The sequence below is a fragment of the Micrasema longulum genome, unplaced genomic scaffold (genome assembly GCF_059751315.1).
Source record: "Micrasema longulum isolate JH-2025_06_02 unplaced genomic scaffold, ASM5975131v1 h1tg000591l, whole genome shotgun sequence".
Classification (NCBI taxonomy): domain Eukaryota; kingdom Metazoa; phylum Arthropoda; class Insecta; order Trichoptera; family Brachycentridae; genus Micrasema; species Micrasema longulum.
Genome location: NW_028277787.1, coordinates 14,015 through 39,839, shown reverse-complemented (window position 1 = coordinate 39,839; position 25,825 = coordinate 14,015). Strand labels below are relative to the sequence as shown.

Below are 25,825 nucleotides of genomic sequence, written 5' to 3'. Positions count from 1 at the left end.
AAAACTTCACGCTATGCCAGATAAGTTTCCCGAATCGAATCATGTTTTTCAAAATAAATTTGAACGATGCGCAAACGTTGCTCCAGCGTGCGTCTATTTATGATGAATTTCCAAACCATACTAACCTCAAAACAACCAAAAACTGTCAAATCAGCTGTCACAGAAAACAGTGTTGCCAATTTAAAGTTCTTCGCCTCTAAAAAAAACATCCGTTACAAGGAAACGACGACAAAACTACTTCAACTTCAACGGTCTTTTTACAATATTGTGATCCTCAACGTGAGTCTTTTTTATTAAACTAAAAATCCTGGAACTTTGGTTGATACCTACATTCTTTAAATTTTCATGCAATCGCGATCCTCCCTATTGTACACTTGTACGTTGTAAAGTATGGGACACGTAGGTTTAACGTGAGGGTTGTATACTTTTAAGTTCTAAGGTAATTTAAGGACTCACATTTGCTACGCTAATGATGTTTCTGTTATGTTTGCAGAATACTTGAGGGTTACGAAAGAAAAAATAATCCCAGTCAAAACACCTTTTGTTTTAAAATAATATGTGTATTTACACATTTTTTTAAGTGTGCTAAATGTTTGTCTGAACTTAAACCAGGTTGACTCTGTTTTTTTTATTTAAATGTACACTACAGCAGTACTTCCATAAATTATAAACTAAAGTTATTACAAAACCATGTTCAAAAAAGCACAATAGATTGTTCAGATCCACCTCTATTGGTGGGCAGACACACCAATTATTCTCCCCACAGGCATCATCGACAGTAAATTTGTCCTACATTCTTAGTTTAAACCAGCCAAAGTCCTAGAAATGGTTTGAATTACATGTTGTTTCTTCAATAGTCCCTTGGGAGTAAAATCCAGCCATAATAATAACTGGCTGATTTATCTAGAGTAATTTTTGTAAAAAATCACTTCAAGGGCGCCTTACAATTGTTTATTTAAACTTACATTCCAACTGTGACATATTTTATTTTCCGATTTAAAATTGAGGGTATGATAAACTAGAGAAGTGATATTTAAGTTGGGAGCTGAACTGACTGGGAGTGTCGACGATTCGTAAGTTTGAAGGTAATTGATTCCGGGCAGAGGGGCCGACAACGGCAAAAGCACGATCTCCAAATTTAGTGTTTGGGGAGCGCCTGATTTTGACAAGTTTTTTTCTTCCTGAATCAAATGCTGACCTAAGAATAGATTTTCTTTGACATGTATTTTTCCTAATACAAAGGTCCTATTGGTATCTTCGAGCCATTTCATATAGGGATTTGAACACTGTCCAGCAAAGCTTGTATTTTATTATCTCTGGGATTTTTAACCAGTGCAAATCTCGAAGATGTTGTGAGATGTGAAAATATTTTTTTACTCCCGTAATAAGCCTCGCTGCTGTATTGAAAACAGATTAAAGTTTATCAGTTTGGTATTTTGGAAGATTTGCGTATATTCCATTACAGTAATCTAGACGCAATACGACATAAGCATTTACAAGAGCTTTAGTTGCGTCTATAGGAATATTTCTCAGTACGAATTTGATCTGCCAGAGATGGAAGACAAAAAAACAGTCTATAAACATTTAGACATACCTGAAATTTCAGTAATTCTAATTCTAGTTTTCACTCTATAAGAGAGGTGGAAACATTTTTATTCATTATGTATGTACCAACCATTTTGAAATTTTATACTTATTTTGTCAAGATTTTTTTCAATAAATATAAAAATAAATATTTGAATTAAAATACCAAAAATGAAATAAAAACTGAATATTATTTATAGGGCTTACCTAGTATATAAATATAAAAAAAAAAAACAAATATCAAAAATGAAAAATGTTAAAAAAAGAAAGAAAAGTATTATACTAGCTAAGCATGTGGGATCAGATAATGAGTTTGGAAGGAGAGAGAAGGAGGAACCAAGGAAAGAAAAGGGAATTTGAAAAATACACTTATTAAAAAAAAAAGCATTAAAAACTTAAGGAGTTCCGGATTCTAGGGATATATAATTATATTTCAGGCGTTTCTTGAAGGTGGCTAGAGTCGATAAGTCGATTGTTAAAATGAATTGAAAATCATTCTGATGCTTAAAAACTGGTTATTTCTCTAACAAACTATACAGATTTATGTATCTCCCGATATTAATTAAAATTATTTATGTTACAGTGTTTTATGTTATTAATATAATAATGTTGATTCCAATCTTGTTTTGCAAAAAGAAAAATTCAAATCGATTCATTAAAAAAAACTAAATGAAAACTGAATATATAAGTAAATACGTTTGAAAATCATTACGGATCATAAACTCACACTGAAAATACATTATGACGCCGTTTTTATCTCATAAACCACCGAATATAAAGTAGTGAGAAGATTTTACTTGACCGAATTCGAGAAAGCAATGAATTTTTACGATCTTTATTAATACTCCGGCCGGCGGTTCGCGACCACTGAATAGGATTGTTAAGGTTTTACAGCCATACTTAAACAGGCGCGCAAGCCTTAAAAATCAGGGGTAATAAACCACTGTCTAATTATTTTACAAGGAAATACCCGTGTTTATATTGTACATCAAACACAAAAAATGTAATATAATATTTGTTGTTATCGTCATTCGACAGACTTCTTTACATATTTTTACTGGTTAGGTTTTTTTTAAGTATTCCGTCTTCACGTTTCATCTTATTCATCATCATCATAAGCCCGACAGCCGCAGGTGAACCGTAGCTGTATCCAGGAGTCTCCTTCTCTCTTGAAGTTCTGCTGCTCCTCCTCTCTAGTTCTCCGCTTCCAACGATGGCGTATCCGGGCTGATGCAATCCATCCATCGCATTTTGGGCCTTCCTGGTCTTCCTCTTCCTTTGGCGCTGAGAGAGTTGGGCATTAATATAGCTATCTTTCTATGATGTATGGAAAAAATATGGACATGGTAAAATTTGCCGATAAGATTGCTCTGTCTGGTAAACGTAGAAAAGAACTCACTGAAGCTCTGACATCCATGGAAAATGTATTAAATAAAAAGTAAAATATGACAATAAACAAGAGCAAAACTAAAGCAATAACCGTGGCCCGTAATGAGCAGCGAATGAATGTACTAATGTCAGAAGCAACTCTGAAAAACGCGAAAGAGTTTGTTTACCATGGAAGCAGGAAGGTTAAAGATCTAGGCATCACTTTTGTGAGTTCCCTGACATTTTACGATCAGATCTAAACAGTTTGTATTAGTTCATTGAAGATGTTAAGATTCGTCTTGCGTACTGCCAGGGGTTTTGGTAGTACACGAATACTGAGAATTCTTTATAACTCAATATTATGTTGATAAAATTTGTATAAAACCACTCACCGACTTATCTTAACCATTATTCGATATTTCATTGTAATAGTCACCCTACCCTACCCCTCCCTTTTTCCTCCTTTTCCGATTGTTAATCCTTTTGAAATATTAGTTTCATAAGTCATTGACTCTCGGTGGTGGTGTAGTGAAGCATGTGTCTAACCAGCATGTCGATTTTATATTTTTGCAAATCTACTATGGTGAAGGTGTGTAGTGGTATTTGCATGTTGGTGAAGTGTTGTTGTCCTGACGAAGAGACGGGTTACGTCTCGAAACCGGTAGACAGATAAGTAGGTGAGTGGTTTTATACAAATTTTATTAACATGATATTAAAATGTTGGACCACAAAGTTAATGCATTAAATATTAATAATATCTTTATAACTCGTTGGTGCGAAGTAGACTCGAGAGTGGCTCGATGATTTGGGGACCGTGTGAGTTGAAGTACTCTCTTATGGTGGAGAGGGGTCAGAAGAAATTTCTTCGGTTTCTCTACATGAGGGAGTGCGGATATTATCCATGGCTTTATCCCACTGAGTTCCTCCAGGGTATGCTCGGTTACAGCAGTTTGAAGACCAGAAGGAATATGTATTTAACTACGCACTTCTTTCGATTGTTGCGCGGTGTTATTGACAACCCTGAAATTATGCGGAGCATTAGCTTTTATGTTCCTGATAATTACCTTAGACAGCGTCAGCATAGACTGTTTCACATTTCAATATACAGGACCAACCTGCCAATTGTTATGCCTGTTGGAAGGACTATCTCAATGTTGAACAATATCACTTTGGACATTGACATTTTTCACGTCTCTGAGGGAGTTTTTCGTTACAAGATTCTCTTACTTTTTTAACATATTATTCTTTGGATATTATGTATACTAATGTGTTTTTTTTATATTTTTTATATGTACCTAATTTTACCTGATTATCTTTATTCTTTCTATATTTATTAATAAATATATTTTGTAATGTACATATATATGAACAAATAAATAAAATTGAAATAACCTGGGATGGAAAAACAAAAAGAAAAGTCGACTGCCGCATACACCAAGCAAGGATTGCGTTTAACAAAATATCATAGATTTTCTATTTAAATATTTTAAACCTAAAACTCCGCAAGCAACTTTCCAAGGTATGGAGCATATTAATGTACGGTTGTGAGACATGGTGCCTTACCGGAAGAGATAAATAAATACTAGAGATGTGGTGCTACAGAAGAATATTAAGAATTTCCTGGAGAGACCACATCACTAATGACGAGGTCCTTAGCATAATCGTAAAAGAGATGCACCTAATCAAAACCATTTCAGGGAGGCAAGTCAATGGATCGGCCACATTATGCGCTTTGAGGGTCTCCTGCATGGCTTCATAGAGAGAATGACTAAAGGGAAAAATCACAGAGGGCGCCCCCGACGCTAGTATTTGGAGCAAGTGTGCGAGTATTTAAACTGCGCTTCAAATATCGAGCTGAAGAGGACAGCAGAGAATAGAGACCATTGGAGGATTAGATGCAGGACTTTTCTGCAAACCAATCCCCAGGATTGAGATTGCGAAGAGGGTTTTTCCCCCTCAAGCGCCAAGCGCTTTCTGTGGCTTGCTGGTGAAAATTTATATAAATACTAACGAATATAATATATTACCTTAATTTATAAAAACAATGAATTCGCAGATAAATAATTTCCAGCTGGAAAGATTAGTTATATGAACACAATTGAACTGTTTTTTTAAGAAAGAAAATTTAAAAAAAATTCAATTAAAAATATTCACAAATAAGCTAGTTATAAACTCTTCGTACCTCTTTGTACAGAAAATTTCTTCATGGGGTCGATTATTTGGGATAGTTGCTGAATGTACATCTTGAGTGGTTTATGCTATGTATATGTGCCGCATGTAATGTATATGTTTGTGTATGTTTTATATGTGCGTTCATGTGTGTGCGTGGATGGCTCGGAGTGTACATTCGGTATTTTTTATTTATTTTAATTTATTACCTCCATGGAAAACGCAAATGTCAACAATTATCCTTTTTTCACTTAAAATTCTTATTTATTTTTTATTTTTTGTCACATTTAATGTTTATATCTTTTTAATTTATGAAAACTTAATTGGTCTTTTTATGTTAAAAAATTGTTGTTTTTAATACTGATATTGTATGACTGTATGTTTTCTAAATAAAATAAAATATATAAAATATAAACTTTTGATCCATTTGCTTATTTTGCGTTTGTTCCATTGTGTGTTAAATTTAGTTTTTTTTTGCAATAAATTAAAAATGATAGGTACTTAATAATTAAGAGTTTTTAATTAATAATTGTTAAGAGACCATACTCATTATATATCTTTGGTACTCCTAAACCATCATTATACATAAGCGTGTATTATGGTTATGTTTGAGAGGAATTTCGAATTTTGATGCAAAGCCACGGTAATCCTCAAACTGGCAGAGTTTAGTGTTTTGTGCAGGAAAACTTTATCACTTCTTTATCTCTGCTGATACAATTCTCTTAATTATAGAGTACTGCAGATCATCTTAATATTAGTTTAAGTTAAATGTCCCCATGAATTTATTCCGTATGTTATAATTTATTTATTTATACTTTTACATTGTTCCCTCACAGGAGGTGTCCCGTGCCGAGGGAAACATTTTACAAAATGTGAAACATGCCTTAAATTAGCTATTTAACTAAGTTAACATAATAGTAACAATACAAAAATCGCAATTAATCCAATTAACCTAATTATCATTAACATTATGAACAATTTTTTTTTTTTTAACAAATTGATTCTAAAAACGAAAAATAAATCATTTCAAGAGTTGTTTTTGGCAAAATAAAAGATAATAAATAAACAATACTCACTTGAGTCCGCAATCGATCATGAAATTTCAATATTTGACCATCCCATACAAAATTATGATCCATAAAAATACCTTAATACTTGTTCTCTACGAATGCTATTAGTTCGCTGGCACAGCTTGTATGGAGCTGGCAGTCTAAATGGACGCTGGTACAGCTCGCTTGATGAATGATTTTGATGGAAAAAAACGCACTTCACTCGTAGAATGTTATTTGAGAACTGATAAAATAATGTTTTTTTCGGCATTCGCAGGTAGAATAATTGTTACATGGAGTGCGCTAGGAAATGAGAAGGTCGGATAGGGAGATATAGATTTAGTTGAGAATCGGTCCGAACAGCTAGTGTGACATTTCATCCATACAAGAGTTAATAACAAATTGTTTATGTCGTATATCGTCAAGGTGTCATTTGACTTAGAAAAGATACGATGTACCATCTGCAAATCACGTCTAACTATTCTGAAAGTCCGTTGGGAAATGAAGTCAAGAAATGCAATTACACACGAATTAAAATTCTAGTTTCTTCGAGCACGAAGCACTAGCGAGCACTAGCAAGTGACGCGTCTACTTAATTATACGTCATTGAATTTGCGTTATTTTTTTATCGGCGCATATCGTATCGTATGTTTACCTACTCGTTATAGAAATCAAGGTAAACATGAAAAATGATAATGTCCGTTTTATTATACGAATTCGGAATTTGGATTTTTGCATGACGTAAATTCTGGCTTCAGAATCTTTAATGGCGTCGTTAAGGGAGGCCATTTTGATTTTTCCACCCCGCGTAGAGATTACGCGGGTCATTTTATGTACTATCCTTCGTAAATATTTTACGAATTATGCGATGGGGTACATTTCAAAAATGATAAACTTAATATTACGCTGTTTTTTCACGACTATCATAGGGTTAAATTTCCCAGCAGAGTCATTAGGGAATTCTTATTAATTAACCACTTTAATCTTAAGACAAATAATACCCTTAAATTTATATTTTCGAATGCATTTCATCAAAAATTATAAACCCATCTATATCTTATTATGTCTTAAACTTATTGAAGCTCATGTGTCGCGATTATGAACACTATCTTCATCTGTACATATTGAGACGATACACTTAACTTCTGCACTATCTTTATCCACCTCGGTATGTTCTACCGCCTTGTCATCTCGACATCATATGATCTAATCCAGCCAATGAATGACCGCGAAAATTTTGTCCACGTTTCTTACTTCATTAAAATTTCAAATAGCTCTAAATTATCTTTTAAATAGACTTTTGTGATAGAAGGTACCCACTTCAAAGCGTTTATAAACTCCAATAAATCCCAATGCAGGCCAAAAATGGTCGCTTTAACATTACTACACAATCGCAGCCTATCTTGATCATTTTTGTTACGTGAAGGTAAGGTGATCAGTCTTACGCTTCGGGTGCCAGTCCAGGGATTATGAAATATTCGAATATAAAAACACGTTTCAAAACATGTCATGTCAACCATCGAATCGAACCCGAGACCACGTGCATGATAGAGTAACGCGCCAACCACTACACGACAGGATAATTAAAAAATGAAGATTTTAAACTAATGACGAAAATTTATTCGGCGTTGCACGAAAAAAAAAATTACCATTATGGTCGCATTTTTTTTTTATTTAAAAATAATAAGAGTAAAAAATAACAAAAAAGAAAAAACAATGACACACGGCCTGTAACACTTACATAAACATATAACGTTTAAAACAAAATTTAACTTGGCCAGTAATCCTATATCACAGTATGCGAGTTAAATAAGCAATTAAGCCAAAAAAACTGATTTAAAAAAAAAAATTGCAGTTGACTTTGCTTGACATATTTTAGCAAGTTTTTCATGTGATTCCAATTCTCATTATTGTTTCAAAAGCAATGAAATCTGGCACTCATTAATCCGGATAATTGGAGTTTTCGTTTGTAATAAAAATCCCACCAAAAGCTTAGATTCTCAAGCGTTCAGTACGTAGCTACTCGTAAATAAATCTGTGATTTCCAAACAGATTACGCCTTCTGATAAGGATTAAACTATTTTCACGAAGGGCGCTAATCTGACAAAGGCATACTCGTTGCTATAATTCCAGTGGCTCTCAAGCTGCAACAGAATTTGTTTTTACAGAATTCTGTAGGGGCCATATGAAATATTGATTAGAAAAGAAGTTCTACATTACAAACTTTCATCTTCGTGGGCTGTCGCCTGAAGCGTAAGGCTGATCCCTTTACCTCTATGTAACACATTATCTAAATATACTGCATTTAGCGTAGCAATGCAGTACCCTATGCAAAATTAAGGGTGAATTTATATTTTATTATTTTTCTCTATTTTACTAATTTTTGAAAAAAATATTTTAAACCATTTTATCTATTTTTGTTTGTTTTTTTCTTTTCGATCTTCTTAATAATATGTTTTATTTTTTAAAACATCAAAAGCGAAATAATATATGTTCATTATTTTGTATGTATATAATATAATGTATGTACTCTTTCATTTGATTCTTAAAGTGATTTTTAACAAAATTGTGAATCTAATTATTCATAGATGTCGCTTTAATAAATTTTTATTGAAAAATGTAATTTTTACGTTTATTTTTAACGAAAATTTTACGAAACTTGGTTTGCGGAAACTTTACACTAAATTGATGGTTACAAATACCATAGCAATATAATTTAAGCTCTTTTTACAAAATGATGTACAAAACAAAAAAATATTTATCCTTTTTTTTTGTTTTGTACACCATTTTGTGATGCACATTTGGTTAAAATTTAGTATGACCTTTTTAAAATCAACAACCTGTAGATTTCAAATGCGCCTGTGTAAGTCTTGCTTACGTGCCAGCTCTAGTAAATTGACCAGTTAATAAATGTTTGTCACAGGAGGCAAACTCGGCAGTTTACAATGGAGTCCTGGTGCCGACCTTTATGCATGAGAGTAAGGTATTGAATCGGAAAAACAAAGATGAAAGCTGAATTCTCTCATTAATTCTGTAATGAAAACTAATGTCTGAGCACACGACGACAAACTATTTTTTAATAGTTTATCGGGACAAAATATGATTAATACTTTGTTTTCTTTTCATAATGTATATAATATTGTAATAATGTGTATTTTATTGATTAAAGACTTTATACCATAAACCGGGGTATGATAACCGAATTTTCCCCTTCAATTATTTACACTTTATGGCCGTTTTTACATCACATTAAAAATCCACCCCCGCCGGTAAAATGCCATAGGCTGGATTGACTTTTATTTTTATTTATAAAACAAATAAACGGTAAAATTACAAATGCAATATTTTTTTTTCACATAAGCATTCTTCTAAACAATTTTTTTAATTCCCGCCAAACTGCAAAAGCAGTTTTTTTGCAGGGATTTCTCTCTTTAAACATTTTGGTAACACAATATAATAATGTTTACATAAAATATTTTTAAAAAATCCAAAAAATATCAATAAAATAAAAGTTTAAAAAAATTAAATACAAGTAAATCAAGTCTTTTTGATAACGAAATATATAAAAAATAATAAACAAACACTTTTTTTGACACTGTTTTAAATTGTTTGATTTCCCCATTTTTTATAATTTTAAACACTAAACTTAGAATTTTAAAAAAAGACTTTTAAAACCAATTTTACTTTGTTTTTATTCATATCACTATTCTTTATTTCGTCCGGGAGTCTCTTTACTATGCGAGGGAGTATATACGCCCTGGTCCTCTCTCCATACGCATTTATGGCTCTTCTTTCTAAGAAATTCCCTCTCGCTTTTTGGCGCGTTTCATGCTTATGTGATATTGGCGTTTTATAGAAATCCATGAAGTCCTCTGTTACCAGGCGATAGTATATCATATTCTGTACCGTCAAAACTTAACACATCGGGAAAAGATTTTCGTAGTCAGTTTGACAAGTTATCATGTTGGTTTTACTTGCTAACATTTTAAGGAATCTAATTTGTAATTTTTTTATCCTATCTGTATACGTTGTAAATGTTAGCCCGTAACAACTTACTTCATATTTCATATTTCATTTCATTTCATATGATATAATTGTCTCAACCAGCGCATGATATAAACAGTACAAGGTGGCCCGCGGAACACAGAATTTCAAACAATTAAATTTTATAAGTACCGCTTTTAGTTTTTGGCAAACACTATTCCAGACCAATATCATACTTAAGCACTTAGTACAAATAAAAAAGCCAAACAGTGCGGTATAGTGGAATAATTAAAGGGATCTATCGGTTCCGATATTTATTTATTTATTTATTTACGGACTTATTCAGCCCATTCCACAATGGCCACACATTTCCTTATAATATATTCAGAGCTCCGATTAAAATGGGAAGTTAACATTTATTTTAATTCAATTTTATCTACAAAGTAAAATTGAGTTTCCTGTATGAAAAACAGATTCAATTATAGGTAACCGATGAAGATACTTTAAATGTTCATGCAAATATAATCATTTTCGTACACAAATATTGATTTTTCTTTATAGACAGTGGAAGATAACTCTGTTATCTTTTCATTGAAATTGAGGCCTAGGTACAATTGAAATTTAAAAAAACTCAAGAAAATTAAAGCTGGTAAAAAAAAACAATAAATATAAAGAATTCAAGACAAGATCAGGTCTATCTAAGTGAATGTTTAAATCTAGAAAGACTTACACCAAAAACATCCAGATCTTGTTTCGAGTTTACAATGCGACTCAATCGGGACATTGGTGCATGCAGCCATAGTTTGTGCTGTGCTGATCAAGGAACAGCACATTATTCTTTCGTGACCGGCGGATCGGAACATTGAAAAGGCAATACCTGTTTTAAGGAACCAATTTAAAATCTTTATAAGTATTCTGAAATAAATGTATAATGCATGTAAATAACATATAACTATGATTATTTATATTTAAATTTATTTCAACAAAAAGGAAAACATTTTTGAGAAGGGAATATGGACGTCAAGGCATTTACAGGGCTTATGACCTGTCATTGGCTGGTTTATGTGGCTACTTTACACACTGTGTAAAATTCACCATTCTGCCCATGTTTAAACATCCACGTCTGCCCATGTTCAGTCATTAGACGTACCTGTAGAAATTATAACGGACTCAGTATTGATGTAGACATTTTTAACTGCACGTTGCAATTGTACGGAAAATTTCTTCATGGGGTCGATTATTTGGGATAGTTGCTGAATGTGGATCTTGAGTGGTTTATGCTATGTATATGTGCCGCATGTAATGTGTATGTTTGTGTATGTTTTATATGTGCGTTCATGTGTGTGCGTGGATGGCTCGGAGTGTACATTCGGTATTTTTATTTATTTTAAGTTATAACCTCCATGGAAAACGCAAATGTCAACAATTATTATTTTCTCACATAAAATTCTTTTTTTTTTTTTGTCACATTTAATGTTTATATCTTTTTAATTTATGAAAACTAAATTGGTCTTTTTATGTTAAAAAATTGTTGTTTTTAATACTTATTTTGTATGACTGTATGTTTTCTGAATAAAATAAAATAAAATAAAAAAAATATTTAAAAATCCACATTTCCTCAACTCTTCCATCTGTTGAGTTTTGTGAAGTAAAAGAGCTGAAACCTTTATCACGTAGGTGAGATTCATCCGGCTGAACCAAATCACCTAACTTGGCAACGCCTGAAAACAATTTTCCATTTTTTTATACTTCTTCTTTTACCGGGTAGTAATTCAACAATGTTTTGAGTATGTCCAAATGCTTGCAAACTGGCTGGATTTTCTCCCTAGGGATTTGTTCATATTTGAGGAACTCTTTGTTGCTAAAAATTCTAATATGAACAACTCCCTAGGGAGAAAATCCAGCCAGTCTGCACGCACTTGGACATACTCAAAACATTGTTTGATTGAATTGAAATTTAATTAAATTGGCACGATACATGTGAACTAGGTTTGCTGAGCAAATGATGATAATGACCTTATCTCCTTCAGTAGATTTACTAATTTTTTTTATTCTTAAAAGCGTTTTTTTATTTATTTATTCTGCTTGTGTAAGAAAAGGTTTTCGCCTTATATATTGCAGGGGCGAACCTTGTATAGAAGCGAATATGCGCAGCTTACCATTATATTTGACTAACCATATTATTTACAGAAAAACAAATAAATAATTAACATTAATTTTAAATAATTTCCACCGTTTGTATTTTTATCCCAATATATATATCAATTTTAATAAAGTGCGCCCAACGCTTGCGGTGAGCCAAGAAACTAGCCGATTATTCCAACCTATTTTTTTTATACAAATAATTAAACTATATTTTGAATGTCTTAACCCTAGTGCGGGTTTTTTCCCCTAGATTAAATTTGCAGATTACACAACTTATTTGAAGATTCTTGATTTGGAAAACAGTATTCCAAAAATCGTTTCTTAAGGACTATTTCTCTTTGAGATGGTACTTTTTACATAAGACCATAATTACTTTCATGCGTCATATTGCAGGACATACAGCGCTCCACGCGGCCGTTTTTAGCACTTTACATTTTCTTTGCCGTTTCTGCACACAACAATTCGGCCAGTTGACATTTCAATTGAAAACCTAATATTGACTGAATTTACAGTGGTATTAAAGTAATTTATAATATATCTATATAATATAATATATCACGAAGTTACATCGTTTGAGTTGACTTCACGGATGAGAGTTGTGGTATCACACAGAACCACAAAAAAATCAATTTATAATATACATTTTGTAACTCCTATGTAGGTACAAATATATGTTTTTTTATAGCTTACCTGTAAATAAAATCACCATTCGCCACTGATATATTGTTTTGCTATATTTAGTTATAAAGGTGCTAAACTTGCTTTGTTTCTTTGTTGTTCTCATTAAGTGTTATTTTCTAAATGTTAATATGATTTATGTCTCGAATTAAGTTGTTGTAACTCCTGGAAATATAATTCAACTCATTATACTTGTAAAATACTTTGTGTTATATGATTTACAAATAAAATAAATGTACAATTTCAATTCCTTTTTGAGCGTTTGACAACCATTTGCAATCAGAACCTCGCTCAGAACTCACATGAGCGTATAATGACTGTACTCTGACGCTTATCCCTAATCTCTTCTGGCTTTATTACATTCATAATAATAAAACTCATTTTATTACGCAATTCACGAAATCATTATAAGTTATCTGTAAATATTTACAGCCCTATCTGACGTACAGATGAAAGAGACAATTCTGTAATTCTTGCACGTTGATTAGATACTTATTTGCTCAGTCAATATGTTGTACATACCGTAAAATAAATCAATTAAATACCATTGAACAGCGTATTTTCTAAGCCTTTGATAAAAAATCAAAATTAATGATATTCAATGCTTTCATACTTGCACACTTTGTATCATGCGCGGTCCGTTCGTAGAACGCATGGAACCATTAGCTCCCCTACATTTTGGCCAACAATGTTTATAAAATAGTGTATTTTATTAATTAAATACCATGTCAAAAAAGAAGGAACAAAAGCGTTCCTTTAAAAAGTTTATCCGCATCATTCCACACGTAAAAAATAAATAAAAAATTGCAATAATAATGAAAAAGTAAAAAAATAAATAAATAGTTTTTTGTTTACTTAAAAACCCTTTGGCCGGCGGATCTATACGGAGGAACCCCAGATCAGCCCTCCTTCCTTTCTTCTTTCAAACAAATTAATTAAATACAATATTAAATAGTACAAAAAAATTAAATATTAGGTAGGTACAGTTAGATTAAATTATAATTATTATTTGCAATTATTAAATCCATTTTCATTAAATTTGTTCAAAATGTGGAAATATATATCGATTTCAGTAAAAAACGTGTTATAACTATTAAGAATTCTGGGAAAAGATGCATTCTTAATATTATTCGTGCTTGAAATACCAACATGAAACAATTGTTGCAGCCGAGTTAAATGTTACACAGTGTGTAAAGAAGCCACTTAAACCAGCTATACTTCATTATTCTCTTGTCTTAAATCGTACGGTAAACGTCGTTTTGCGCCGGTTCGATTTACGCCGATTTACAATTACGCCGTTGATGCTGGCGCGCGGCGTGGGATTCCCCGATTTGGCTGACACCAGACGACAGTAGGCGCTGCGGTTCTAATAGCAGACACACTTTTACACGTTGTTTGATTCTATTACCGTGTACGCGAGCAGCCTATTGTGTGTGTGAAATTGTTTCCGAGTTAGTTTTCGTTTATTTTAAGAAAAATAAATAGGTATGATAAAAAAAAATATTTTATTGTCATTAAAGTTAAAGAATATTAAAATATTTGTTGTTAATGCTATGATTCTGCAAGAAAGGAAGCAATAATCAAAGCAAATAAAATTGGATATTTTTTTCAAAAAAATCTGACAATTTAATTTAGTACCCACAAACTTGTGAGTTAGTGTTTATTATAAAAAAATCATTATTTATATCAAGAGATTATTATTTGTTTTGTTAACGGATTTTAACTGTATTTATTTTATTTGGGAAATCAACAGTTCTACATACATATTTAAAGTAAACAAACAGATATAGTGTATAAACTCAGAACTAATAACAGATTTCCACATAGTATACAAAATTAGTAAAGAAAATATATTAAATATCAAATAAATAGATACAATTTATACATATAAAAATGTTATTTTCATGTACTCGTTAATATTTTTCAATAATCAAATATTTTTTTAATATTTATTTTAAGAACATTAAGTTACTGTAAATTGTTAATTAAATTATTAAACACATTTATAATTTATTTCGAATATATATATAAGATATGTATAAAATAAACATGTTAGATTGTTTTTAGAACTGTACGGAACCAAACCTTATATCTTTCATTATATTTGTGTTCATTTTACGCCAATTTTTTTGTACGCCGGTGTCTCTCGGAACAGAACCCCGGCGTAAAATGACGTTTACCTGTATATATATATCTTAAAATATGTTTTCCCACGAAACAACACAATTTTATAACAAAAACAATAAAAATAATAAATTGAACCACAAATCACAAGTCATAAAGCTGCACATACATTTTTTGTCTCCTAGCAGCCTAGCACTCAACTCAATTAAACAAAATCTCGATTCCTACCCTCGCCGCCCATAAATTCAACCCTTATCTAGTAAGTCACCTGGATACATTACGTATCGGGGTGGCAATTACCTGGAGACGAGGACTCACTGATACATCCTGTCTAGTGTTGTTCCTACCACTAAATTATCAAGGAACATTCTTTGAATCCGTATACCTTGGTATTCTTCAGTATGCCCGAGTGTTGCGCAATACAATCTATATTTTATTAAGGCCCTTGTTATTTTGCTAAATTGCCAATGAATGTTAATAAACCAAAAGTGATGGTTTTCGAAAGGGATGAACGTATGTGTAAGTAAATGTGAGATCAGTGAGAAAGGAGATATTCTGAAGTTTGAGTTTTATTTATTTATTTAAATGTACAATACAGAATTGCTGCTAATTATTATAATATAAATAAATTCTTCTTCTTCTTATGGTTCCTCTCCCCGATGCGATGGAGGTTGGAATTATCGTTGCGATTCTTACTTTGTTGGCAGCTGCCCTGAACAAGGGCTGAGTGCTGCAATGGAACCAACCGCGCACGTTCTTAAGCCAAGAGATGCGCATTCTACCTTCACTGCGTCAGCCAATGATATGTCATAAGCCCAGTAGATACCTAGACTTTTATACTTCCTGCTCTGAAATATTATTCATCGTCGCCTGTTGGAAGGGCTATCGCTATGCTGAACAACATCGCCCTAGATATTGATCTGTTCCATGTATCCGAAGGGGTTTTCCGGAGCAGGATTCTTGTACTACTTTGACATGAGTCTCTTTCATGTATTTTTTAATTTTTTATAATATGTACGTATTAAATATATGTTTGTCATGTATATGATAATCAAATTGTCAACAATGATTTTAAATTCAATTTGTTTAATTTATTTTAATATAACATATACATTACAAACCAAAAACGGAAAATTAGTTTTTAATGCCAAAATAAACCATACATAGAAACCTACTTACCTAAATAAAAGCGTAATTTAAAACCGTCCCTTAATCTTGCAAATATAGATTCTAATTTTACTAATTGGCACCGCAAACTTAGCATTCTCCATTGAGTTGATGAAGCATAATTAGAAATCTCACAATTCTTTCGCAGAAATATTGCTTCTGTTGGAGCGATATGAAGCGATGTTTCTTGCACGACTCATTAATTTTATTATCTATGCATTTTTAATTAAGAAGTTTCAGTTTATTTTTGTTTATTTTTATAAGTAAAGAAGTTCTTTTATAATTTAAAAGATTTTAAAAAATCATCTTAGAACAGGCTGGGCCATGTTAGATGGAGACGATCTTAACCAGAGGACGCTTTGTATTAATTGACAAATTCATTAGTTCCCTGCATTTAAATATGTATACTTATTTACGCAATATATTTACAAAACAAAATAAATTAATTATGTGGTACAAAACTCGTCCACTTCACAGTTTTTTCTTCATCTCTGTTTAGATGTTTGTATATTTATATCTTTCGTTTACTTTGTTGAGCAAGCTTTTATTTATCTTTCTGAAACTTCCCACTCTAAAATTCCCCTGAAAACCAACCCTTATTTTTATATATGTGTACGCTGTCCACAGGCCTGAATATATATAGCATGCAGAATACAAGGTTGAATGATTCATCCCTTATCCAGAAAGGTTGGAACAACCGAGAGAAGACACCTCGTCTTTACGACCTTTGAATGTTTTATTATCAACAAAAAACACCTTAACTCTTCGGTACTTACGCACTACCTTATGGTAACCGTAACCCTGTTTTTTATAGCGATTAAAAAAGTTTGAAAAGGGGTAAAAAATACGCCAAGAGTTAATTGGTTTTTCCTTTTGAAGCTTAAGGTTTTATATTTCAGTTTTATCATCACCATCATTTTCTAACCTTCACCTGATGATGCTCTAATACTAGAGATGGGCATTTTGGTTATTTAAAAGGAGAAGCAATAACAGTTACTGTATCACAAATCAAACTGTTCCGTGAAACTTTTTTTAAATAACTGTTTAGAGCAGCGTAAGAAAAAAAGTACAAGCCACTGATGTAACCGTTTCACAAAATTTTATTAAGCTGTTACTGTTCTCAAGCCTCACTACCCTAAACTGTTATTTAACAAACAGTTTCACATTTCTAAATCCTGAGAGAAACAGCTTGTTAAAATCTCGCAGAGTTTTTATTCTTCGTAATAATAGTTTGAAAACAGATTTTAGCAGCTATTTCTAAAAAACAACTGTTTTTTTCGGTTTAATTTTGTAAAACTATTTTAGCTATTTTGGAAGAATATCTGTTTTTTTTACCACCTCTTATTGATACACATATTTCAGCATGCTTGTCACATGCTCCTTTTAAAATTAATACACATTTTATGAAATTCAAATAATTTATACCAAAAACAAAACAGGGTACAATATATCCTCAAGACTTCAAAACAATTTAAAAAAATAAAAAAACATTAGTTTTTCTCGAATATAACTAATGAAAAATTATTAGTATGAATCATCAATTCATTCATCGATGTCTTTAACGCGAGTCTTGTAAATTTTAAATATCAATGTATATGTTCAATATCAAATAAAACTTAACATTCTGTTCATATTGTATTTTATAACAATATGTACCTAGCTACTTTAAACCTTAAACTGTATTTTTTTAGCTTATTTAAAAATAAAAAATGAAAAAATACATATAATATATCTTTTGTTGCTTTATATTTATTTATTTATTATATATATAAACGACCTAAGCCAATTACAACAGTTACATGAAGAAACATAAACATATTGTTTTTTTATTTATTTTAGGTTGTTTACATACTCCTATTTTATATAACTTTCATGTATGTAAAAGCCTTATATGCGTGAAAAATTAATAAAATAAAAAAATAAAAAAAATAATAATATCTCGATCCACCGGTCGCAAAACAATTTTGACTATGAAAAGAAGAGAGGAGAGGTAGTAGAATGGAAAGAAGAAAGAGAAAGGAACAACTCAAACATTTAGGTAGTGACATTTCAATCTTGATTAAAATGTAAATAAAGAAGGGTAGATTATTTCACAATCGAGCAAAATCGAACAAAATATTTGGTGTGCTGTCGCTGATGCCTTAAACTAATTATGTTTTCTATTGTTACAGTTCAATTTCGTGGGAAAACTCCTGGGACCAAAAGGAAACTCGCTGAAAAGGCTTCAGGAAGACACCATGTGCAAAATGGCAGTTCTTGGAAGAGGATCTATGAAGGACAGGCAAAAGGTAATATATACTAATGAAAAACAAATCTGCGATGAACCCTGGACTTAGCAGTTGGTAGGCATCTGGCCTACTTCGAGTAAAAAAACTGAAACTGGAAATTGTGTTGAGATAAGTCGGCCTCCTAGACGTTTGTTTGTTTTGTTCCTCCATGTGTAGGTTCCAGTACATATTTTTTTTCTGTGGAGCTAACTGCAGAAACTATACGTCAGCAAATAATCCCTTGTTCGTTTTCCTGCTCCTGCTTCGCTTGTCTAGCTACCGAAACAACAGTCTTGTTCAGCGGTGTCCGTTTTGAGGGTCTGCAGTACCAGAGCCCTCCTGATTTAACATTAATCGTCCATAAATAAGTCTATCCATATCTGTATTAGCAACGTCTTTCATTTAAAATAGCTACAGTAGTATAAGATGGAACCATTAAAACATTTCACCTAAGTATTTCAATCGAAGCAAAAACTGAATCGTCTAGAGTTCTGGTTTTATTTCAGTCACATAAAATACCATGGACACCGAGAAATCAAGACATACATCGGAAGATAACAATCTCAATAGACAATCTAGGTTTGGTTTAGATTAAATTATGTATTATTTATTTGTTATAAGTGTTACACAATTTTGTTATTTTACAATAACGCTTCAGTTTCGAGAGAGCACTCCTTTCGTCAACGGATGATAAAAAACTAAAAGTATCTCTCTCTCTATTTCTCTCTCTCTCCGATGGCGATGAATGTGATGTTATACATCACAAAAGGAGCCTCATCTTCGGGGGACCACTAACTAAACCTGAGGATGTTAAAGAGCTCGCTTCCTGCCTAATAGCCCGATACTTTGCGGATCTGGGCTTGGAGGGGGAGATTAAGCAAAATGTAAACTCTCGCCTTCCTAGATAGGCTTTTTATAGACCTGGGTATGGAGGACGAGAACTATTCACGGGACCCGTCACAATAGATTTTCACAGGATGCAGTGACGTCAGGAGCTTGCATAGCACTGACCCCTACCACTAAGAAAGGGAAAAATAATAATACCGTACGTCTGAAGACGGCAGATAAAACTGGGTGTTTTTTTTTAGTTTTTGGGTAGTCCTAAGTTGTTCCCATAATAAATCATTTCTTGAAAAAGCAAAACTATAGCAACCCGCCAGTAGGTAATATCTAATGTGTAAGAAAATCATTGGTTAAGTACCATATTCCATGTAGAAAACGCGGAAATACGTTTGTATGAAGGAAAGTGAGACCGCGTTACCACTTCACACAATTAATTTGGATTAATTATTATAAACTAACTAACTAACTAACCATCACGCCATTTCCCCAGAGGGGTAGGCAGAGAGGATAGAACGCCACACCACTCTGTCCTGGCACACTTCCTTTGCTTCCTTCACATTCATACATCTTCTCATGCACGCACGTCGATTATTCCGACTTTTCACATGAATACTTTCAAGAATTTGTTGTACTTGATCATGCCATGTCTTTCTCGGCCTTCCTCGACTTCTACAACCAGACACATTCGCATCATAAATCTTTTTAGCCGTTCTTTCATCATTCATTCGCTCCACATGACCGAACCATCGCAAAAGACCTTTCTTAATTTTGTCGATAATGCTTAACTCAGCCTTGCATTCTGCTCTAATTTCGACATTAGGGCACCTATCATACATTGTTTTTCCGCATTTTTTTTTTTTTTTTTTTGAATTATTATAATTATTTTAAAAGATTTTTGTAGCTTTTCCGACGCTTATATACTATATAAGTCATCAAAAGATTAATTTTAAACCATGCCCTTGACACAGCTTGTTTCAATGATATTTCACCATTGCAGGAAGAAGAGTTAAGGACGAGTGGAGACCCGAAGTTTTCACACCTATCGGAAGACCTTCACGTGGAGATCAGTGCCTTCGCCACTCCTGCTGAAGCGCACGCCCGGATCGCCTACGCCCTGGCTGAAGTGAGAAGGTTCCTTGTTCCGGTGAGGATGATTTTCATTTATTTTGGTTCTATTTTTTCAAATATGTGCCAATATTATTTATTTATTAAAAAAAACATGGTTTTTAAAACCGATAGATATTTTTTGTGATATTTAACCTTTTCGGTACCGGAAAAATATAGTAAAATACATAGTAAAAAACTGAGTAAAATACGTTGTATAAACAAAATACTCAGTAAGAAATATAGTAAAAGACATGGTCAAAAACACACGTAAAAACCAGTCAAATACATAGTAAAAACAAGATACATAGTGAGAAACATAGTAAATCAGTTACCGCTCAGCCACCGTTCCAGCTGGGCGTGAAATATAGTTTCTTTTTCAATTGTTTGTAACTTGAAATTTAAAAATAAGCTGTTTTCTGTTTAAAAAAACATAAATTTGTGTCTATAAGTAGTATATGTGTAGACAAAAGGTGGAAAAAGAAGAAAATTATTTTTTTATTGCATCGTTTCACACTTTATTCTTACCAAAATATGTGACAAGTAGTGAACAACGGAAACTTTCAAATAACAGTGCGCCTGTTACATTAAAATCATAACAGTACATGCATACATTAAAACCATGCAAGAATGTATTAATTTGTGACTCAAAAGTACCCAGATTTAACTATCTGGAACACTACCCCCCATTATGAATTACAACAGTGCTACTGAAAGTGATCCAATGTTATTTTTTGTTAAATACATAATATATTAATACCTACCTTCTAATTTTATTTAAAACGATAAATTAATATCTAAATTCATTGCAACAGAGAGGGAAAACATTTTTGAGAAAGGAATATGGAAGTCTAGGCATTTACAGGGCTTATGACCTGTCATTGAATGGTTGAAGTAGCCACTTTACACACTGTAACATTCACCATGTTTAAACATCCACATTTCCTCAACTCTTCCATCTGCTGACTTTTGTGAAGTAAAGAAGCTGAAACCTTTATTATGCGGGTGAGATTCATCCGGCTGAACCAAATCACCTGCTAGGCAACGCCTGAAAACAATTTTCCAATGACAGGTCATAAGCCCTGTAAATGCCTAGACTTCCATATTCCTTTCTCAAAAATGTTTTCCCTCTCTGTTGCAAAAAATAAAATATGAATAACTCCCTAGGAATGAAATCCAGCCAATCTGCAAGCATTTGAATATACTTAAACATTGTCGATAAATTAGTCCCTATACTACACTCTCACACACGCATTTTTCTAATATTAACGTAAAAAAATCAATTGAGTAGGAACGTTGCGTACCTATCTTAAAACGAAACAATTCAGACAAAAATGGACACTTAGTCATTGGATCAATTCGCATCATCCCCCAGTAACTGCACACATGTGCAGACCATCTTCCAGGAATCAGCAAGCATCCTGTCAGCCTCATGTCCGGCAGTAACTAAGATGCCTACAATCTACAAAAGCTACCCTTCGGATATTTTTCTTTATTTCGTTAACCATAATGTTGAAACTGTGCTTCATTTTTAGTTATTTTTTTAGTAAATTGACTGATATAATTTTCAGTTGCTTAAATTCTACTCGTCCATGCGCTTTGAAGCTGCAAAACGATTGGTAATCTTGCTTCAATATGTACATGTTATCAAGCACAAAACAATATTTTGAGTTTGTCCAAATTTTTGTAAACAGGGACTGGATTCAACTCCCTGGGGAGCTGTTTATATTTACATATTACAACAGAGATGAAGAACATTTAAGAGAAGGTAATATAGAAGTCTGGGCATCTACAGGGCTTATGACATATCAATGGCTGGTTTAAGTGGCCACTTTACACACTGTGTAACATTCCCCATTTTGCCCATATTTGAACATCTATATTCCTTCAATCCTTTCATCTGTTGATGTTTGTGACGTTAAAAAGGTGAAACCTGTATTCATCTATTTGAATTATTTCACCTTTATACGCCTGAACGCCTAAAAATATTGTTTTTTTTCAATTTCTACACTTCTTCATGGACCAGGAATGTTGCACAGTGTGTAAAGTGGCCACTTAAACCAGCTATTGACAGGTCATAAGCCCTGTAGATGCCTAGACTTCTATATTACCTTCTCTTAAATGTTCTTCAACTCTGTTGTAATATGTTAACTATAAAACACTTAAATTTTGTCAATGGAATCTAAAATTTCAACGGTCTATGCGCTCAATAGCTGCAATTGTTATTATCTAACTCCTTTTTCTAAAAAAGAGTTTTATTTTATTTTTCAATCTATTATTATTCACAAACTTCATTGTCAAATTAAAACGTAATGTAAATGGGGGCTAAATTAGTTACCGCCCATGCACTCAGTAGCTGCAAGACGTGCTGTAATCTAGCTCCTATCTGTTATAATCAATATGGATCATAATTGGAAACGAGGAAAAGAAATACAACCGTCTATTCGTTCTGTAGCTGCAAGACGTGATGGGATATTTATTTATGGCACAGCGCCCAAGACCACCTCAAGAGGTGGTCTTCACTAAAATAGCGCAATATAAATTATCCAACTATAATAAAAACAAAAAATGTATTGAAAAAAACATATTAAAATACATAGTGAAATGAAAAAACATAGTAAAAGATGTAATTTTTTTTTTGCCAAAAACCATGTAAAATAAGGATCTTCAAAGTCAATAAATAACTAAAAATATATAATTGCTTGTCCCATCTCAACACAGGACTTTAAATGCCAAGGAGTCGGAATTTATGTCTTAAATAATGTGTAATAAACTACATGAGATGTATATAAATAAATAAATGAAAAATCACATTTCAAATAAGAGCAAGCGAGGGTTATCTAACAGCCACTATCAATTCTCAGGCTCTCTGCGACCAATTTCACTGAAGAAAGTAGTCAGTAACTTCTTTAGCTTGTGGCTCTTACAATTATAAATATCTAAATGAAATTCGCACATTCATTTTCTGTACCCGAGAATTCACTCTCTCGTTAGTAAATGAACAAATGAATGTCATTGACTGGCTTAGCCAAATTATAGGTCGAAAGGCCTGTAAATGCCTGTACTTCCATATCCCTCCTTAAAAACGGTTTTTTTTTAAATATCTTAAAAACTCCCTTGTAGGAAATCCACTTATTGTCTACATAAATTTAAACAAACTCAAATCATTGTTCATATTAAATAAATAAAAAACACAAGTACATTCACCATACATATATAATCAAAACATCAAACCGATTAAAACGGCGCCTGTGCAAATTCAAATTCTTAAGTCACTGAAATCATATTTTATTATGAGCTGAAAGTTGAATCTTTGAGAGAAAATATTTCAAATTGCGTCACAAAATGACGGAAAATATTAAAAATTCTGTTTATTTTGGCCTATTTGATCTTTTTTGTAAGATTCCGGTTCGTCAAAGTATCAAAAGAAATGAACTGTCAATACTCGAGGGAATTTTTCAGTTAATCCGTTTTTTGGGATTATTACTAGAATTTCTATAAACATTTATCGTATTTATTTTAATAATATCGAAACATCCTCAGGAGCCAATAAGGTCAAATTTTAAATTAAGTATTATTAATATGGATAGAGTTTATCAAACATTTATAGATAGGCTGCCTCCCTAGGGAGTCATTCAAATTATAATATAAAGTTCGACAAAATAAACGCTACAAATAAATAAATACAATGCCCAGCGTTGTCTTCGAAACTAATTAAAACGGAGGGAAGGAAAACATTTTTAAGATGGCAATATGGAAGTCTAGTGCCACTCAAACCAGTCATCCTTTTATTTTTGATTATAAACTTAATGGCCAAGTTCTTTCGATTGTCACCTCTATAAGAGATCTTGGAGTGATCCTAGATAATAAACTAACTTTTCTGGAACACTTTGATAATATAGTAAACAGATCCTTAAAAATTTTAGGCTTTATTAATAGAACTACGTCTGATTTCCAAAGTATGCTTACACTTAAAACACTTTATTGCTCTTTAGTTCGCCCTATTCTTGAATATGCATCTGTAATCTGGTCCCCTCATTATGCTGTTCATATCAAGCGCCTTGAATCAGTTCAACATCGTTTTATAAGAAAAATTGCATGGAAGATGGGATTGGAAAGAGGAGACTATTCATATTCTGATATGGAGAGGTTTTTAAGCATATCAAGTCTTGAAAAACGCAGATGCATTGCAGATATAATCTGCATGTATAAAATTATGAACTGTCTCATTGATGCCCCTGAAATTTTGCAAAAGATTCTTTTTAACGTTCCCACCCGTAGACTAAGAAATAATGAAATGCTTTTCCTCGGTCACTACAGGACCAATTATGGTGCACAGTCGCCTTTGCCCAGAATGATCAGGCGGGTGAACGATCATCAAGATCTTGATTATTATGGTGTAAGGATGTCTTTCTTTACAAATCAGCTAAAGAATCTGTATAGTTAGCCTATGCTTTTTACTTAATCTAAAAAATCTATCATCTGTCTTTGCTGCTTATTTCTGTTCCTTATATTTTTTTATTCCTTTGTAAAAATTTCTTTTAATTGTAATGTTTATAATGGACTTTGTCCGTAAATAAATAAATAAATAAATAAATAAATAAATAAATAAATAAATAAATAAATAAATGAGCTCGGTAAATACCTAGACTCCCATATTCCCTTAATAAAAGGTTTTCCCTCTCTGTTGCAATAAAATTTAGATACATTTACTTTGTGTTAAAAAAATTCAATTAATTTTATTAAGTATTTTTATGTATGATGTATTCTGATTTTACTATGTATTTTATTGGGTTTTGAAATACGTTTTTACTACATTTTTTAGTGCAGTTTTTAATACATTTTTAAACATGTTTTTTTACTAGGTTTTTAAAGATATTTTTTTTACTATGTTTTTCACTATGTCTAATACCTTTCTTTATTCGTCTATGTATTGATGACTTTTTCTCAAATATATATAATTTTGACTGGCTTAGCACAAGGTAAATAACCCTAGTTAGATAGTCAACGCAACGTTGTATAAATGTATAATTTTACGTATATAATATGATAATAAATCATCATCATCATCATTCCCTTTCCGCACCTAATGGTGCATAGGGCACTGCATTGGTAAACCATTTGCAGCGTATCTTGATCATTTTTTTTTATATGAAGGTAAGATGATCAGTCTACACTCCAGGTACCAGTCCAGGAACTATGAAGTGTTCTAGTGTAAAAACATCATTTTAAATAAATATTTCATATCAACCATGTCGGCAATCAAACCCGAGACCTCTTCCATGGTCGACAAATGCGCTAACCATTACACCACGAGGCCAGGCCTAATAAATAAATAAATAC

At 32.4% G+C, this 25,825-nt stretch overlaps 1 protein-coding gene across 1 annotated transcript in view; it reads left to right on the top strand.

Annotated features, from left to right (window-relative positions):
* Positions 1-25,825, top strand: part of LOC148280344 (uncharacterized) — a gene marked incomplete at its 3' end in the record, with an annotated part of 58,799 nt that overhangs the window by 21,105 nt on the left and 11,869 nt on the right. The window contains exons 2-3 of the mRNA XM_088228532.1: positions 18,440-18,556; positions 20,376-20,522. Of these exons, the coding sequence (XP_088084658.1) occupies positions 18,440-18,556; positions 20,376-20,522 (264 nt within the window). The remainder of the gene's footprint in view (positions 1-18,439; positions 18,557-20,375; positions 20,523-25,825) is intronic.